General features: G+C 43.5%; 1 protein-coding gene across 2 annotated transcripts; it reads right to left on the bottom strand.

The window, feature by feature from the left end:
• Positions 1 to 2224: 2224 nt before the first annotated feature.
• LOC138632726 (zinc finger protein DPF3-like) lies at positions 2225 to 20168 on the bottom strand. 2 transcript variants are annotated; one of them, XM_069718507.1, is made up of 12 exons: positions 20100 to 20168; positions 12093 to 12253; positions 11274 to 11381; positions 8923 to 9050; positions 8145 to 8240; positions 7946 to 8006; positions 7198 to 7239; positions 6474 to 6614; positions 6155 to 6268; positions 5237 to 6053; positions 4080 to 4310; positions 2225 to 3203 (listed from the first exon to the last, which is right to left on the bottom strand). In XM_069718507.1, exons 1-10 carry the CDS (start codon positions 20129 to 20131, stop codon positions 5893 to 5895), a joined length of 1044 nt encoding a protein of 347 aa, XP_069574608.1. In that variant the 5' UTR covers positions 20132 to 20168; the 3' UTR covers positions 2225 to 3203; positions 4080 to 4310; positions 5237 to 5892. The 2 variants fall into 2 exon arrangements, with proteins under 2 accessions (XP_069574608.1, XP_069574607.1); XM_069718506.1 differs by having other exon boundaries at positions 2225 to 4310.
• Positions 20169 to 20250: the final 82 nt, after the last annotated feature.

Below are 20250 nucleotides of genomic sequence, written 5' to 3'. Positions count from 1 at the left end.
CAAAGCACCTGCTATCTATCCACGGGTACCAAATAATAAAAACTCTGGACCTGGCTGCTCTGTGCTGCTGTCTTGTGGTTCTTGCACAAACGAGGATGAAGATGCACTTTTCAGGCCGTGGATGTGTTTATATGTAACATCAGGAATCCGGACACAGCCAGCAGGATTCATCCTGAATCCTGTACTTCAATCTGTGATCCCCTCCAATAGCTGTTGAAATATTTCAGTCTGGACTGAAGTTGTTGGACTTGTTACACACTATCCTACCCGCCGAGAAATTCTACGGGGCTGAGATGGAAACCGACTATGGGAATCTGAAAGTCTTTAAAAAAGATACTCCAATGATTTTACATGTGAAAGTGAGTTTACTCGTGATCCGCGTCATCTTATGTGTTTCTCTGGACGAGAAAGTAACCCTGATTATAAGACCCATTTTGGATTTGAGAACCAAAATAGCATTACATCAAACCTTCCCTTCACAGCATGGTTATTATAAGATATATATGCTGTGTTACAAATGCTCTACTAACGTATTAACACGCACTATTCTGAGTGCATAAGTGTGTTCAAACTGTGAAGTGCAGACACATGCATTTTGCCACCACCCTACATGCACTCAAAACAATCCAAAAAAAGAAGTGTGAAACACTGAACACCTTTCATATTTAACAGTCGCCATCTTGGCACCACATAGGAAGGGGCGGGACCACCGGTGAGGAATGTTCAAACAAAGGCTCAGAGGAAGCTGCAGCTGTTACAGAACACACCAAAAGTTTTTACTGGGTACCACCATACTGCTGCTGGACTATTTGTTATTGTACTAAGGGAAGTATTTAATTTGGAATTATTTGCAATAGTGTGCCCTAAATCCAAACATTATAAACAGGTTTTTAGTGTGTGGTGAGTTCACACTGTAAAACTTGACAAAGTATGCTCGAACCAGATAGCCAAACAATTTACTAGATATGATCTATCTACGGGTGTGCTGTTGATAGACACTGTTCTCCCACAATGCAATGCATAAAATAAATGAAAGATCATTATAAAACTGAAAAAGAAAGAAAGAAAGAAATCCCCAAAAATGTGGGCAGTAAACGTTCATGTGCAGTGACTTTCCAAAGCTGCAGTTTGATTTCAGTTTCACACATTACTGCAGACCATTTACACATGGAGTAGAATTTCCTCTTGGTATGAAATGATAAAAGTGCCATGATGATGAAAACCCTATATTACAGCAATTAGCACATACTAAATTACTGTATTTAGTAACTATGTAATTAGTATGAAGTATGGATTAAGGGCACAGCTGTGAGCATCTATGAGGCAGGGAGGGTCTGATGAAAAGATGCCATCGAGATGCAATATGGGAAATATAGGATCTAGCAATTTTGTAAGGTCCGGGCCATATAAAGACATAAAAAAAAAATCAAGATATCTCTGCATCAGCCTTCAATTTTGAGTTACTACTTTTTTAAATTGTTCGTCGTGAGTGTTCCTCAACTGTTTGGAAGTGTGATGCTAAATAGTCTCCCTTTACGTATTTCAGAAACCATTATGGCCCAACAAATAGACCTATAAAATAGGCTATAATAGAAGACATGATTATCCTTTTTACTTGTGAAATTGATTTCTGTGTTTCAGCTTAAGGTTTTAATGCTGCTTAAACATACCTTATGGCTTCCTTTTCTTGGAGAGAGCCATAATAATCTTACAGTAAAATTTTTCCATTTCCCTTTATGAGCTCTTCTATTCCTAAATGTATCCCATCTGGTGATCCAAGTTGTAGCTTCTGGTCAAAATGCTTTTATATTGCCTGTCTGGCACATTTAATAGGATCTGTGTGCGATGAAATATTTCCCTTCAGCCTTTAATGAGACACCAAACATCTTCTTTGCACCTGCAGTGAGCATTCAGCTTCCATTTATTGCCAACAGTAAATAGCGCCTTCTGCAGAGAGGCTCTGGCTCATACCACTTCTACCGACTCACTTTTGAGCATCGATCAATAACATCTCCGAGATGGAGCTACTGTTCTGTCATCTTGTTTCCTATTTAGAGACCACAACCACCACAGCTCTCACACACTCCAGTGCTGTATTTTTCCTCTCTCAGTCTGCTCACTGAGTCCGAGGGTCACTTCAACCTATTGATCCCCTCCAGGAGTCTTCTGCTTATCAACTGGCTTTTCAAATGATCCCATTCCCCTTCTGAGAAAATCAGCATCATAACTTTGATTCTTTATTTTTTTTTTCAGAACAATAAAAATAGTTTAACAAACAAAGACTTCTTCATTCTCTCCATTTTGACTTGTATTTACAGCTGACCAAAGATGACCCCAAAAAAAAGAAAGAAAAAAAAAAACACCCGGTCATGTTCATTTCATCTCCTCTTGGCTCCGTTCCCACCCTGATTCTCCCTCTCCGCCCCCCCGGCAGGCTAGACGAGAGAGAACCAGGGTCTATTGCTGTGTCTTTGACGAGGTATACAGGCTATTTCAATGATTGGTGACACTTTATTTGAAAGCGGACATCGCTAACGTTTTGCATTTAAGAGCTTCTCCTTTTGTTCAGAACTGCGCCACACTGGGCCTGTTCATACACGGCAGGTAACATTTAGCAGGTTATGACACATGCGTTCACTTACTGGCATGACTTTGGAAGATAAAAGACACAATGACCCATTTTACTATGGAAACACTGCATAACTGATACGAGAGAAGAAGACAAGATAACTGACGAGTCCCAGATGCATTCTTTGTCCAGTGGAGATAAACTGCTGTGTGGAGGGTCCCTGAGGGAAGTGAAAAAAGATGGTTTGAATGCATGACACTTACGCAAGTCATAACAGACACATCGGATTCATGGTCACCCTAAAAAAAACAAAAAACCGAGCGGCTACTATTATAATAATGCAGCAATACCGAATGATCACATGAAAGGACACGCAGCTCTTACACAGTAAAGTAACTTATGGACCTAAAATGCTTTCTGATACAGCACTTCAAGCACCTTCTAAATGTCATAAAGCAATTAGGCCCTCTAAAGCACTGAACGGAAATGTCACAGATAACGTGGATTTACAGGTTTCACTTGTCAGTAAGTACTGTGGATCTGAACAACAGTTAGGTCTGTCTAGCAACAATATTATTTTCAAATGCATCTGAGATGAAGCTCACTGCTGTCGAAGTCTTCCCAGGCTGCAGATCTGAAACAGAAAAGAGGAGAGGTTTTGCATGGCAAGCCCGACATCAGGTTACAAACCAGCCGAGAGCAGATGGAGCCGAAGCTTGTTATTGCAATGTTTTCCTATAGCATGAGACTGCAGTATCCCAAGTCCCTCCTGGGAGTTGATTATAATGGGACCCTCATGTGGGTGTCATCGTCCCTCCTCGCCAACTGAATACAATCACATGAATCAGGGTTGAGTGGCTGAACATGGCTGAACAATCAACGGCAGAGGAAATGAAAGATGCCTGAGTAGTTGTGGCTATTGTGCACCTGATCAGGACAGAGGTATCAATACAGTCTGACCAAACCCAAGAAGTCCTACTAATCAAACTTTAAAGAGTTCAAAACATAGAAATATCATACAACAGAGAAAAGATGCAAAAAAAGTGAGTGAAATCACTGCGATCCACTTGAGATCTGAGAGGCTGAGGAAGGAGGGAGCAAAAACAGACAGAGGGACAGAAGCAGAAAACCTTTGCGTCCATGTCAGGGGATTATTACAGTAGTCCAGAGGTCTGCATGTAGTCGTGGTGGATCTGAGCACCATCGCTATGGCTGCGGGTCAGGGGGTCACTGGTCCAATCAGGTTGGAGGGTCATGGCTGTCAGAGCTGGTTTCCAGTGCAGAGCGGCAGGCTGGCACAGTGATGAGGATAATGACGTCTTAGTGTCACATCGGATCACACAGCAGACACATAGTCGCAGAGCAGGAGCAGGCGGGCTGGGCCGCGGGGGGTCCCAAATTGCACCCGTTGGGCACAAGCAGTCCAAAAGGCCTGGCCTTTAGTGTTCCCATAGTTCAGAGAGGAGCTCCAGCACAGTGCAGAGAGGAGGACATGAAGCTGGATACTCACATTTCAAATGTTCACGAGCGGTCGATACATATTGTCGAGGGAGCAGATGCTTCATTTAAGCCACGTGGCTGGTAGAAGTGATGGATGTCCATTCATCCATTTCAGTCGGTTATTTCAGGCCCAAATCAGAAGGGACACGAAGGCTTATTAGTTTTTGAGCGTTAAATCCTCTTCTTCACTGGTCACCCCCAGGCCTGGGTCGCATGCCAATGTGCCGAGTGCTCCTATAGGCTACAACACAGACAATGCAGGTTAGACTCACACATCTCCCCGTGAGGCTTTAAGCTCAATGCTAATGACAGCATGCTGATAATGACACGGCTTACATGCTGATGTTTATCAGGTATAACGTTTAGCATGTCAAGCAGACTGATTAAGCACGCTGACATCTGATATCTAACACTGACCACAGTGTCGCATTAGATTGCAGGTATTTAGTCATAAACCAAAGTAGCCAACAAACTGTGGTGTGTGTATCGCTGGTGGTTCTCAAGAGCCTAACAACTGCACTCCAACTGGCTCAAGTCCAAAAATTGTGTCATTTAATTTGATTAATTTATTACCCACAACGGTTATTACATACTGTTTCTTTATTTATAATGATGCAAACATTTGTTCTTCATCAGTTCTGTAGTTTAGAGCCTTCAGTTACGCAGATTCAAATCATAAAAATGTCGGTATCTGCCGTGGGAAGTGGTTCTCGTTCTGAAAAGTTCAGGAACCTGAAAAGTCAACAAATTTGATGCTAGTCCATGAAATGGTTGTTACAATATTTCAGTCAAAACACAAATGGGAACCTCACTGAGGTGCTGAAGGGAAAGTCAGGGCACCTTTAGGATTCACCTTCTGGGGCAAATTTCAGTGCACTCCATCGAAGGATTATTGAGATATCGCGAGCGTGGATGAAACCTTACTGATGTTTGCTTCCAAAACCACTTGTGCATATGATTTGTGGACTTGTCGAACGGATCGGTGCAGCTTAATAAAAGGCAGAGCTCGAGTTACAGTCATTTCCAAAGTCAAATGACACTGAATCTGATTCAAGAACTAAAGAGCATTTGAATATTACGCTGACACGCTTAACGATCCCCGTCCGGTAATCTACCTGTTTTGTGACAGAATATTAACTCCTCTGCAGAGGATACCTTGTTGCTTACCTTTCATTTATGTCGTCTCTTATCTGTAAAACACTAAATAGGCTCCTTCATCCAAACATTTCCAGTGGCCTGTGGCAATCCTTTCATTGGTTCCTTCATTTTCAGACATGTCTAATCCAGAGTTCGAACAGAAGAGGCAGCCTTCACTAGTGCTTCAAAAACATCCAGTAGCTCAGCAATGCAAGTGTGGGTCTGCAATGACATTTAATCATCTACCAAATTTATCATTCATGCCTTTCAGTTTTTCAGTCCTCCAATTTCTCCAGTGTTTTTTTGTTCATAACGTTCATGATGCTCCTTCTGCTCCAGTGAGGGAAAAACAAAAACAAAAAATAAACACCCCAAAAACATCTTCTGTTTTGCTCGGAGTCACTTGTCTCTCATTGCCTTACAAGTTCATATATATATAGATATATATCTATATAGGTATATATATATGAAAAAGGTGTTCATAAATTATTCAACAATGTTCAGTAGATAAAATACCACTCGCATTTCTGTCCTGAAATGATCACTTTGTGCTTTCTGCAAACAAAAAAACTAAAAAAAAAAATTAAAAAAAAAAAAAAACCTTGAAAAAGAAGCAGCAGATTTTTGTCAGAGGTTAATCCATATAAAAAAAAGAAATAGTCTCTTCAAAATCAAACAGCTTCGCTCTATCTGTGACGGCTGGTTATCCCGTTGCTGTTTGTGGCCAGCTCTTCCAGCTCATCATCCTCAAAGCCGTGAAAGGTGGAAGTGTCGCTCTCCGAGGTGGTGCCGAAGAGCTCCTCAGCTCCGGCAAAAGTCCCGTCTTCCTTCTCGTCTCCGCACTCGGCTAAGAAACCAGAGACGAGTTATAAGTAACTAAATCATGTGGCAATCACCAGTCTGATCCACATATTGTGGGTTCATGAACTTAGGTGTGCCTGAACTCACTTGTGCGTTGGCAGGCTGAGCAGGGAGCCCAAGATTTACCCGTTTTCTTGTTTGAGCCGTGGCATTTATTACAGTAGTTGTTGGGAATGTTGGTCCCACCTGGACCCTTTGGACCTAAGAAGGAGATTCCAGTGAAGTCAAAGTTTTAGGGATGGTTGATTAAACCCATGCAGGTGTCAATACAATACTCCGAATCATGTAACTATGGTAACTCTAATATTACATTGAGTTTGAGTAAAGTGACTGTAGTGTCTTCTTTACAGTCATAAATAAAAGAAGTGAACACTACAGGACATTACAGGAGCTGCACACAGCTTACGTTTGTGTCGGTCGGTCTGTGGTGCAGTGTGGGATCGGGATGCCACCGTGCTTCTCTCCCCGGCTCTGTTCTCTTCTGCCAAGTGGGAATGGGTGTAGTGGTAACTTAGCCCTGTGCGGTTCCTGTAGCGCTTTGCACAAACTGCGACAAAGGCAGGACAGATGTTCAGTCCCACTACTGTGGCTGCACGTTATTATTAGATTATAATTTAGGCAGCACACCATTTCTTAATACAGGGTTTCCCCCCCCTTTTTTTTTGACCACTTAGGCGGTTTTGGACAAAGACCTCAGTTGTAATGAGACCTTCACAAAGTCATACCCCCACCCAGTGTCTGGTGATCTGCTACTGCCTGCAAGTTATAAAGCAACATAACTAAAAATTATACATGCTGCTTTAGTATCATTAAGTAGAAAAGAAAAAGGGCCGATGGCCTCTAATCGAGATAATTATTCTAATTCTGGCTCCAAAAGGGAAAGAAGTAAGCACTCTAAGATCTGATTATAATAGTGAGTCAAATAAAATGGCAAACCAGACAACATAATAACGATAGGTCAGCACCAAGGGCACTTTTCAGCTTGAGAAATGTAAGATAATATAGGGGCTAAATCAATAATCACAGCACTTGTAAAACTATCACTCAACAATCTATCAAAACAAATATGTTTAAAAAAAAAAAAAACTAAAAAAAAAACTGCTGTCTGAGAGACAACAAATTTAAGGTACCTGAGGTCGAAGATTTTGAGTTCTGCTTTTGTTTGTATCTGTCTGAAACGGAGGAGACACAAAGCAAAGATAAATGACAGGAAAATGGGTTATTTAAGAAGTCAAATCCAATACCCCCTACTTGGATTTTCCTCATGCAACTTGCATGTACAGGAATACTCGACACTACAGTGACACGAGTTCACCTGGTTTCATCTGAGGAAACTCAGTGACTGAGTTACAGTGGGCTGGCTTTTTGACAGCAGTGGCCTCGATTGAGAGAAAATGTTGATCTGTGAATGTTCTCCTCTCAATAAGCAAGAAGAGAATAAAACAAACACTGGGCTTCATTTGTAAGACATTCTTGGAAAAAGAATTATCATCCCAAGCTTAAATACTGTTAAAATGTCCATAATATGAACAAGAATGCCACTTCTCATCAGATCTAAAATATTCTCAGAGAAGGCCATGTCTAAATTAGATCATGCATGAAACCAATTGGATGAATGCAGAAATGATGTGAAGTAGTGTGTGGTGCATTATGGATCGAGTAAACAGCGGTAAACAGACTCAGTCAGAGGGGTGTGGTAGAAGTGCATTATTGCGAAATACACTTTAAACGATACACAATATGGTTAATAAAACACAACATATCAAAAATGTTGAGTACAAGAATATGTGTCGAAAGCACAAACTGCAAGCAGATTATTTAAGACAAAATGAATATTCCAGAAAAAGGATTGCCATTAAGGAAATGATCTCCACTTACTGTCACAGACGTATGGCTTGTCGTCATCCAGATCTGTCTTCCTGCGGCCTGAACCTCGACCCTGAGGGGAAAAATACAACCAGCGCTTTCAACATACACAGAGGAGCTGGAACACAGGAGAAAACCCACCAAATGAAATGTGATTTGATGTGATTACAGTGTAAAAGTGCAGACTAACGTCGTCTCTCCGGACACTTACTCTCCCCTTCCCCCGATGTCTCCTCTTGGGAGTGTCCACCTCGAAATCGTCGTCATCATTGAAAGCGTCTTCTGCTGCGTCGGCCTCCAGAACCCTCTGAGACAGATACGGAGAGGGAGACAGACAGGCAGAGAGACAGGCAGAGATAAATAGACGTGATAGTGAGAGGACCATTTCAATACTCAGAAAAAACACTGACGCAACATACATTTTTCGGTTCACGATACCGTGTTGCAATTTTGACAGTACGTTCTGTTTCCAAGTCAAAGTCTCTATATGCTGTTGAAATACTAACAGATAATACAGGTATCTAATTTTATTGCATTCAATTTGAGATCAAGAGAAATACATTTGTAAAACTGAACTGATTGTTTTGTGAGGAGGGATAAGCAGTTACACTCCAAGCCCCCCTCGTCCCCGTGACTATCCCTGTTTCCACATGTCTGTTTGATGCTCGGCTGCTTTCAGCTTTCAATAAAAGACTATCGAGTTTCGTATTGTTCATCGTGTGGGCATTACTTATTAAACGGCCGGTAAGCGCCCTGTAGTGTGGCGGTCCACTTGTTCAGAAAGGCTCTCAGTGAGACAGCAGACAGCTAACGAGCCCTGCAGGTCAGCTGGAAAAACTTGGCAAGTTGCCTTGGCAACCAGTTGTGCCGCGACACATCTCTCTGAGTGCCATGGCTCTCAGTGGTATCACACAGCGTTCACATTTTAAACGTTTTGCTGATGCCCTTAACCTCATGTCACACGCACACGCGTGTTCGAGGGAACCCACCTGGATCTCCAGCAGGCTCTCCTCGTCGTTCTTGGAGTTGTTCCTCTTGTCGAGACCTTCTCCTCGCAGCAGAGCCTCCAGCGTAGTGCTCTGGTTGGGCAAAGTGTCCTTGGACATGAGGCCTCCATCTGCACGGACAAAAAAAAAAAACAGGCAGCGTGTGATGAATCATCACAACACCAGCTCAGTGTTTGTATAAAGTGAAATGCCAACACATGTCTACTGTTCACTTTGGGTGAAAATGATACAGTTTAATCACCATCAAGCAGTGTAATTGTGACAGGAACCAGCAGTGCGACAAACTGCGACCAGCATGAGCAGCTTTGTATCTGTTGTTTCTTCTCTTCTACTCTTACTAAACCTAATAAAAGCATGAGGCGACCTGCTGGAGGATTTGTTTGTTATAGTCATCTTTTTATGCCTGCAACATAATGTGTCATCACAACTATTTTCACAGCACTATACCGCTGAAAGAAAACAACAACAAAAACATGCATGTTTTTATTCTGAACGAGAAAGTGGTGTCAATGAGCTCTCTCAATTACACAGACATCACACTGACTGTCCACAGGCATACTCTGAGGTACAATGTACTTAAGTAGCTTATCACTTTAACCTGAACACATCATGTAGGTATCTCCTCCTACTGTCAAGATCTAAACAAACAGTGTAGGAGGCAGCAGGTTGAGCAGACAAAGCAGAACAAACAAAAGCTTTGACAGTCAGTCGGATCCGCTCATCTTATTTACACAATCTTTTCTCCACAGAGAGCTTCATGATCTGCTTTTGTGGATCTTTGAAAAGAGGACACACTTCAAAGCCCCCTGACTTCAGCTTTCCATCAGCCCTTCGTTTTACCGCTGCGCCCACTGGAAGGCTTGTGGAGAATATTAAGGTAGCAGAGGATGGTACAGGTACGAGGCAGCGCAGGAGGAGGTAGGCGTGAGAAGAACACAGAACATGCTTTTACTGAAATAGGCCTCTCCACCATGTGGTGGCAGCCCCTCGCCATTGTGTCTGCACACATTGACTTTCAACTCTCAGCAACGAGACAACCCACCCCCCCACCCACCCCACCCTTTCCCTCCCTCCCTCCCTTCTGAACCCATGGGAGCTGGGGGGCTAAAAATAGAGTGGGCAGCAGCCTGCAGCAGGGAGCTGATTCTGCATGCAGCCCCAGTCTCTCTAGCACACCATCAGTTAGACAGGGAGACAGACTCTGGCCGCTGCCCTGTGCCGGCCACCTCTGGCCAGCTGCACAACGTGCTCCATATACACATGCATAGACGGCAGGTTAAATCAGGGTATGTTTTCCCTCGCCGGGCTCTGGCACACAGCAGTACAATCCGCTGTTGTTGGAGAAGGGAAGGGACAGCGGGGCGGTGGGGTCTGAGCAAGAGCAAGCTCAGTGGAAAACAATAGGCGACAATGGGATGTGTTTGGGAAACAAAGGCTCAGTTCATGTGCTATCACTACATCTTGCTTTCTCCCTCCAGTCTCTCTTTCTCTTTCTCTTTCTCTTTCTCTTTCTCTTTCTCTTTCTCTTTCTCTTTCTCTTTCTCTTTCTCTGCTTCCCAGACATTTGTCCTTCCAGCATGCTATGCAGACATTACATTTGAACTCAGGGATATTTCTGTGAAAACACAATGAATTTCCCTCCCAGCTTTTTACAGAAACAACTAGAAAAAGTGAAATATGTAACATCTTTCTCTCTTTAGCTGTGTTCATGCTTTGGGACAGAGTAGCATCCCAGTGGGTGTGAAAGCTTTGGCCACAGAAAGGACAAGTTACTCGGGAACACTGGCTGGCCGCACAACACACAGCCTGCATGGCAGACTACAGGGAGCCATGAAAGAGGTGCCAGAGAGAAAGAGGGAGAAAAAAAAAAAAATCGGCAAAGGAGGCGCAAGTAGAAAATAAGATTGAGCAAGAATATAGAGGAGAGGGTAAATGTGTTGAGTGCTGTTTGGAGTAGCAGCAGGAGAAGGCCAAACTCCATTCCATAACATTTATTAAATACTGTCTGCAGTCGCTGGACTCTGTCTCACTACTCCCAGCAGTGGTAAATCTAATTACATGTTCTACTTCTCACAAAACAAGTTTACCAGCCGGGTGAACACAGGCACATTTCATCGTCTGAAAAATGACTGGCAGCCTGTTCTGCTCAGTGCGCAGAGACGGAGCGATATGCTTTTAGTGAGATTATTCCAGATCATCACCAGTAATCACATGAGCTGAAGGAGGTGGAGGAGGTGGGTGGGTGGGGGAGGAGGAAGAGACGGCGAGCGGGGAGGAGAAGCTGAGCGCAGCGGCGAGCGGCAGGCAGGTGGCTCGCGGAGAGGATGTCTTACCGAGCTGCAGGCCGTAGATGCCCAGGCGGGGATCTGTGGTGTTGTGCAGCCGTCTCTTCTTTCTCCAGCAGCGAGCCGGGTATGTGTACATCTGCCCGGCTGCGACCCCTGAGAAATAACAGCAAGTTTCAGCTCCTCAACCGTGGAAAACTTTTAAACTTTTAGACTCGGTAGTTTTGCTGTTTGTATAGAACTTACTGCAGTTTACAGAAAATCATATTATGAAACAGAAGTTACATCATATAACATGGAAGGATTTTCAAAACAAAATCTAACAATTTGTTTTTGTTTGCTAAAAAGTCACAAGAGGTGCTGAAATAGTTGAGTCGATAGAAAATTAACAAGCAACAGCGCCGATGCTTGATTAATTGTTTAATTTATGCTTACAGTGTACAAACATAAAAACTAAATTATTACTGCTTTCACCTTCTAAAATATTGCTGCTTTTCTTAGATTGAGGGCTGCAATCAATTACCATTTTAATCACAGATTAAAATGTTGAGAAAAAGGAAGCTTTTCTCCATAACTTTTACGATTTACTATGATATAAAAGAGAGAGAAAAAAGGAGGAAACTGTTTTTAAACTCAACATATTTCAGGTTTGGACAAGAAAAGTCGAGAGGTGAGGAGCATTTTCTTTCTATTTTCCAGAAAAAATGTTTTTAGACTTCAATAAAAAAACATTTTTTTTTTAAAATTCTCCAGATTAATCAGTCATGTAAATAATGATTTGTGGACAGCAACATTATTTCTGTGTGCGTGTGCGCGTGTGTGTGTGTGTGTGTGCGTGTGTGTGTGTGTGTGTGTGTATTTGCCCACCGGGGCTGCGGTGGTGGCGTTCCATCCAGATGTAGCAGTTGTTCTGGGCCACGCCGGTTTGAGAGTCCAGGAATGGCAGGCGGACGCTGCGTTCAGCACACAGGCGGGCATTGTAGCTGCGGCACTGCTCAATGGCGTCCTTATAGAACTGGTCGCCCAACCTGCAGGGAGGAAGATTCGCAGCAGAGGTCACTGACACTGGATCATGTAGTTGACACACAGCAGTGGAAGAAATAGTCACATATTTTATTTGAAGTAAGAATCTCGAAGGTTTTTATTTAAATAAACGTCTGTTAAGTGACTATCTATCAAGGAGTGAGATTACACAACGGTGACAGCTTGTATTTGCAGGATTACAAATTTTACGGTCTGTGCCCACATTCCCTAAAATGTTTACGTTTTCCATCACCAAGCAGTGGATGTTCTGCAAGAGATGGCAGGCGGCGCAGCTTACGCTCCACCTGCCCAATGACTGATGTCACGCAGGCGAATGCTGTTCGTTTACCAGCCTGGGAAATGAAGTCAAAGAACACAGCTGCAATCCCCATTTATCGCCATAGGTGTCGCCAAAGAGAAACACAGATCTTCCAGAATGTAACTTTAAAGTAGACCGAAAGCGGCCTCACAATAAAATAAAACAAAAAAACAATACTCTGTTGTGCATTTAAGATTTCAAGTACAAGTATCAATAACACTTAAAGTACCGAAAGTAAAAGTTATAATTATGCATAATGGCGCAATATATTAGTGATGCATTAAGGCGTCATCTTAAGTGGCACCGGTAGGATTATATTTCATACTACGACCGAGAACCACCCGCCTGCTCGTAAGATGCCTTCAGCGTCAGGGTTGTCACACACGCCTACTCAGCAAAGGGATGAGAGCCAGAAAGTTACCGAAACAACAGTGATGTGTTGGTAACTTCAGTTAGTGAGTCGCTCCAACCAAAGAAATAAAACAGGACCTGCCGTTGTCGCAATTCTATTTTCAAGATAGGTTAAAAAAAAACAAAAAAACCCATAATAAATGCTATCCAGTGATTACAGCTGCTGGCACAGGTGAGACTGTTACATGCTGCTGAGGAGCTTGTGAACATCCCCTCAGTGATCAATAAAAACTTATATTTTAAACCATAATGATCTACTTTAAATAATCTGTTGAGGTTTTATTTTATTTATCTCAATCTGCTAAAAAACTGGAGTTGTAAGATAAATGTAGGGGAGTTTATTGATGAGTGAGATGGCAGCTCCCTATTCACCTTTCAATTGTCGTTAATTATGAAGAAGCTGAAGATGGAAATGCTCCCCTTAAGTGCGACTACCTCAAATTTTTACTTTGATAAATGTACTTTGTTTCCAGACGCTGATGTGGTGGCTTGTTTGAAGAACTAATAGAGAAGAGATGTACTGCTAACAATAAATAGGAACATATCTACAGAATCTCTGATATGCAGAGAGGCCTTTTTATCGTGTCTGCACAGATCATGACATCCGTTAGCCGAAGCAGCCATAAGATGAGGGAGAGGAGATCAATACAACACAACGAGTTGTACCAGTTACTATAGAAACTCTGCTCAACCCCAACAACCGTTCACACTTCTAATCAGCCCGGTTTTATCGACGTATTAAACCGACCGCTGAGCTTCTCTCTCCTTTTTCCGGCTTTCCATCGGGGAGAATTTGTGGAAATAATTTTTTTTTTTTTTTTAAATGCACCCCATTTCCAAAAACGTGCTGCTGCGACTCCTGAGGTCAAACATGTTATTACCTCTGTGGGTTCTGTGTTTGATCTGGTTCTGGATGGGCTGGGAGCTACGGTCGATTATCAAGCCGACACTGAATCTGGTCTGATATGTAGTCACTCCTCCGACCAGCAAGCGGCTGAGACTCTCACACTTTAGTTCCACTTTTCTTCTTGCCACTGAGATTTTGGCAGTCCCTCAGGGTTTCAATGTTAATATTCAGAGTGAAATGGGGGAGGATATTTCACATTCAAGCCCTCAATCGCTGCCACACGCCTGGTATGGTAATTAGCCTACTTAATTAATCTCAGCAGAGTGCCTAGCACAAGGGCAGGTTCTAATTTGACTCCATCAAATATGGGGGTAAATGGTGCAACTCTGAAATCATGACAAGGTACTTTGTCTGTCTTTTTCCAGTTGTATCACAGGGTAAATAATAGCCACTGCTTACTCTGGTATGAACATGCCCACAGCCGAATAATGAAGTTCCTCCACGTGTTCTCAATTACAACATTAGGAAGACGGCCATTTTGAAGTGAAACTAATGAGCTGCGGGCTGCGAGCCGCGCCTGGAATCTTAAAACTAGTGGTGGAGGAGGTGGGAGGCTGATTTGTCAGCTTCTTCCAGATCCTTCTCTCCGTCTGGAGTCCTGGTTGAGACAACGTCCGGCAGATGAACCGGTCATGTTAGGAAACGCCGTCCCGCACAAAGCCCACGGCTCTGCGGTTGAGACAAAGCCACAGTGTGAGAGGCTCCTGGGAAAGAGAGGCTTCGTGTCCGTGTGATTGAGAAGAGTAAACAGTCACAGGTACAGAGCGAGGGAGGGAGGGGGAGGCGGGGGGGGTGATCAGCAGACAGACGAGGGAAACGTCAAAAAACAGACAGCTGACAAGAAAATCATGACAAATAAATATGTTTTTCCTTCGCCGTCATCTAATCACAACAAGAGAGTGTCATTTTTATAGATAATAATCACATTACTGGTCTCTCTGCCTGGAAAAGAAGTCAGACAGCGTTTCTTACTGCTTATGAAGACCAACACAATGTACCAGCAGCACTTCCACGGGCTTTAAGATGCAGGAATTTTTACAAGAGGAATCACACAGAGAAAGACTGAAAACAGAAAGCCAAACACACACACACACACACACACACACACACACACACACACACACACACACACACACACACACACACACACACAGTCAGCGGTTTGACAGCTTCACCAGTAGCTTGATCTAGGACTTAAGATAAATATTTGGCTCATAAAAAAATAATAGCACGCAGCTGTGCAATAAAAAAAGTATGAATTATGTTGGTCTAATCTGTGTCACATGTGGACTGAGTGTTTTCTACAGTAAATCCCTGTCAAACCAAACCTGTGTGCTTCATTAACATTCCTTGATATCAACACACAGCTGCGATGGAACATAGTTCACTAAACGCAGACCAGCTATAAAGGCTCCCTGAAGTCGGCTCCCTGAAGTCGGCTCCGAGCGCAGGCCACTGCCAAGAAACTCCGCAGAAGAGACCCGGAGAGGATGTTGATCCGTCTCAAGTGAAATGTGCAGGAGTTTGGTGGGAGATGGGTGACAGAGCAAATAAGTGGGTGAAAGTCTTGCGGTGCGTGCTGGCTGGCTGCGTTCTCCATCAGAGCCCTGTCGCCCCGAGCAGCAGGTGCACCGGCTGAGGTGAGAGATCCTTCTGACACCTGTAATGAGTTACAAGCCCTACACGGCCAACGACACGGGCAGGGAGGCAGACTCACATGTACACACCACCTTCAGTCGACGTCAGTACTCACGCCATGTTTCCTCCAATAAGTAAATCTGTATTTTTCCATAGTCTGCGGACTTGTGACGGATAACTCCGGTTTATTACAACTCGGCTGCTGTGTTTGTATTGTTGATGCCATCGTTTAGCAGCTACAATAACTTTGAACTGACCAAGTGAACTGTCGTGACGTGGGAACGAAGATACAAGTCAGATCAAATGTGCAGTCGGTAGATCAGACACACAAAAAAAGCTGAACAGTAAAAACTATTCCCAAACCAAATCACAGTTTACAGACCAACTTCCTGGCTCAACTATGACCTCATGTACTTGTATTAGTCCCATGCATTCAGGTTTTCTGTGCAATGAGGGATTATTACGTAGACTCTACTTGGGCATCCCACCCAGGTAGACGAAATCACTGAGCTAAAGTAAATCTGACATAAGTTTACTCGTGTCAAACAGATTTCTGGCCACATATCTGTCTGAGCAGCGTGTGCTGCAGTAACTGAGTAGCCATGCTTGCGAGTATCCATAGCATGCGAGACATTATGGGACATTTTTAAATCACAGTGTCTACCAATAGCCTGCCTGTGAGCTGTTTAGGGGACATCTGTAAACTGTTTCTGCCAATAGTCTGTATATAAAGCATTTAGGGGGAATTTATAAATTGTAACATCTACTGAAAGCCTGCATGTGAGTCATTAAGGGGATGTCTGTAAACGGTAACTAAATAAGGTGGTACACGGGTAACTTCTCAACCAATAGGTAACACTGCAAATTCAAATTTTACCCACAAATAAAGAAGTTGAATCCTCACAGATTAAAGTATTCAGTAATTTGCAAAAAAGAAAAGAAAAAGAAAACACTTTAAAAACATAAACAAACAAAGTACACCAGAAACATAGTTTTCAGTTTTTTCTCTTCCACTCAAATTTATCTTGCAACTGCTTGAGAGCATTGGGAACCACTTGCTTACATAATCTGGCTAAACTCTTGGCTTGTTTACAACATGTTTGTTGGCCTGACTACTTGTCCACTGGACTTTCAATGTTCCCAGATCTCAGCTATTAGAGAAAAAAGTTCTACCAAAATTAGACCCAGGTTGCACTAAACCAACATAATCCTTGTGAGTTTAGCGGCCTATTGGTGACAACGTTCTGGGGACTCAAAGTAAACTGGAAGCTTGTGTGCGTGTCAGGGCCTCAGCGGTATGTGCTCCACATCCTCGGTGTCTTCCAGCTGAGTAGAGAAGGTGAGTGTGCACATGAGTGCGAGGAACAAAACAGCAAATCTTGTGGCCAGTGGGGCCTCCGCTATCAGCATGTTCCTGTCAACGGTTCACCGTGTCACATGACTGCGTCCGTAATGTGAGCATGTGTCAACACACATTGTGCATATCTGACGAAAAACTACAGTGTGCAGAAGAGCAGCTCACAGAAGTGCTCTGCACTCGTGACAAAACTCTGCATTAAAATGGCCTCAAGAGATCTGACTGATGTAAAAAAAAAATAACTTCTGACGCAGAAACACAACTTCTGTCTTTTCTGCTTGGTTAAGAAGGTTTCTAAAATTTTGCAGGTGCACTGCTGCTTCACAGGAAGCTACAGCTCCCACATGAGAAGGGAAGGGGAGGGCCCACAGAGTGACTGCACCCTGACAGCAACCTCCGATTACACCAATCAGAACAACACAGTCAGGGTGAGGGCAGGAGTAAAACCAGGCCGTGCACCTCCACACTGCAGTTGCAATAAACAGCAGGCCTGACTCACTCAAAATCGACTCAACACCCATGACAAGAAGGCTGAAAAAACAGGGAAGCATCCGGCTGATGTAAATTCAGCAGGGCTGCTGACGGAAGATGCGTCCGGCCCACAGAAACCTCCAGCTGTGGCTCAAATTTTAATGAGCAGCTTTATGCGCTTCTTTATTAATTAAATATTGCAGACTCCATTTTAATCAGCAGATTCTGGAGATTACTGTCGTCCCGTTCTCAGACAGGGGACAGACCTCGCACAGATGTGCGCAAGCTTGCACGCTTGCAGCTTCACCCGCCACATCTCCACAACAAAGTCAAACCAGCGTTTCATTTCTCCAAAGTGAATCATTTTAACACACAAAAAAAAGGTCAAACTGGTCCACAGGAGCGACATCCAATTAGTGTCAAGTGTGACTAATTATAATCTGACAAACGTGTGAAATGAAGTCAGAAACCCGAGACAGAGGCTAATTATAGCAGATTGAAACACTTCATTAAGCACAGCTTATAGCAAGGAGACATTCCACATCAGAATGCTAAAACGTCTCGGAGATGAAACGGCAGCTTGACAACGGACGCAACACTGAAGCTTGTTGGGACAGAGGACAGACAAGCAGTCCGCCAAGGTAACGGTGAAATACACTCCCCAATCACAATCCTGCTCTTAGGATGAGAAGCAGGTACACGCGAGTATCATTTGTCTACATGCAACATGAACATCCAGTGCTTCACTGAGCTGTTCAGGTGCCAACAGAAGGAAGCTGTGATTGCACTGGGAGATTCCCTGGTGGGGAAAACAGTGAAGCATGCTCAGTCAGCTAATGAGTAAATACAGATTCAACAGACATTTCTTTTTTTTTTTCTTTTTTTTTCCAATTAATCAAAAGTCTTTTCTTTAGCAGCATCCAATAAGTGTGCAGGTGGTGTTGGTGTGGAGGGGTTCTCTTCCTAAAGGAGACTTCGACAGGCTACTCAGCCTCTGTGACTGCTCTGTATCATTACAGACATACTCTGGAATTTAAAGGGATAGTTTGCATTTTTTGGAAGTGGGGGTTGTGTGAGGTACTTCTCTACCTGCAGTAGATCGGGGGATTGCATGTCCACAGTTGACCCGTTATGGAAGCTAAGCTCTGCTGTGAACGGGGTAATCTAAATTTACCTCATCAAGAAAATGAATATTCTAAACATAGCATTCAATTAAACTGATATTGATTGTTTTCGGTGGATCTTTTTTTTTTTTTTTTTTTTTTTTAAGGTGCCCAAAATACATGATACTGCTGATCCTGTCCACAGCAGCAGATTGCACAGCTTTTGTTCAGGAACAGCAGCCTGCTTCTTTAAAGAGGAGACATGCCGAGCCCCATCTACTGCAGGTATACACTGACCGTGGACCTCAAACAATAATAATACAAAATACCAACTATCCCATTAAAATGACCTTAACTGGCTCGTGCCCCACATACCAGACCAAAATAGTCCTATGCAAAAAAAAAATATCAATGATCAATGGAAATAAAATAGTTTGAACAGTGATCATGCTGCTTCCTTTGCTGGCTGCAGTTCCAATGTCACAACAACAATGGCAGCAGCGTGGGTGATGTGCAAGGTGTTGTGAGGTCCACTCCTCGTGCTACAGGCCACGGAAGGTGGCAGGGTACCTCCGTGGAGGAGCAGATGGTTCTCCTGCTTGTGTGCCCAACACTTCCTCTCTGTCGGAGCATCTCTGACAGATGGGCCCAGGATCCTGGACCAAGCTAATCTCCAGCACTCCTCCACTTAAAGGCACAGTGGAGTGTCTGCTCCTCTACCTCCACAGTCCCAAAGAGCCATGGTGCTTCCAACACATCAATACAGGCTGACTGCTGCTGTCACAATGTGCATTGAAGATATAGCCTGTCGAATTATTTTCCGGTTTCTATATATACATATAGAAAATGACAAGAAGCGGGAGGCTAAGTGTGCCTAACTTACAGTAATGTGCCGACCGGTGGAATTGGTGAAACAATACAGAAGAACAAAGGAGAAATGGAGGAAAAAGGTGGGGTATTTCTTTGAAGTTGTGGGATACTAAAATGTCCACTGAACGGGCTGTTTGAGCTCCGACTGACAGCCTCTTTTCAGCGGCGGACACCAATTTGCTGTCACTTTGGTCGATTTCGCCAGCAAGCATGCAAATACAAAATGCCTCCTCCCTTTGCTTCGCCGGGTCCTGACCACGTCTGCGCTCGGAGGAGCCAAAGTTGACAGACATGTCGACAATTTCACACCAACTACAAGCGACTTTCGGAATGTCCGGATGATATTCCGCCGCTGTGCCCAAGCGAGCACGAACAAAATCGGCTTTTAATTATTCGTTGCAGCGTAAAGGCACGTTGCACGACAGTTTTCAAATAAATGTACAGCGCAGGAAAGGCGACACTCTCTTGTGTTGTATGCAAAACCGTGTGGAGGAAAAGCTCCGCCGGTGCAGTGAACGTGTCAGGCAGCCGTACACACATGTTTAACACGAAATTGCTAAAAAAAAAAAAAAAAACACCAAAAAAAAAAACCCCAGTAGAATAAAAGAACTATGCGAGGCTACTTTGCCATGCAAGAAGTACACAACATGAATTTGGACAGCTTAATCCGTCATATGCACACGGCTGGAAACGACATGCACGAACAGACAGTTTCAATGTACGAGTTGGCAACAAAGTCATTATTCACAATTTCGTCAATGTCTAAATTACTTACGCTTTTAGTGGATTCTGAATGACAGCCGCCATTTTGCTACAATGTAACGCAATATCGGCGTCTTGCAGTTCTGAGGGAAACCTACGGGAATGGACCAATCAGAGCTCTGGGTGAATTCGTGGACCAATACATCTGTAGCATAAGCGGATGG

This window comes from Brachyistius frenatus, unplaced genomic scaffold (genome assembly GCF_029030835.1).
Source record: "Brachyistius frenatus isolate BFR_SWC_R1_liver_20210118 unplaced genomic scaffold, ASM2903083v1 Contig_193, whole genome shotgun sequence".
Taxonomy (NCBI): Eukaryota; Metazoa; Chordata; class Actinopteri; family Embiotocidae; genus Brachyistius; species Brachyistius frenatus.
The sequence above is the reverse complement of the archived record's forward strand: the minus strand, read 5'-3'. Positions and strand labels throughout refer to the sequence as shown.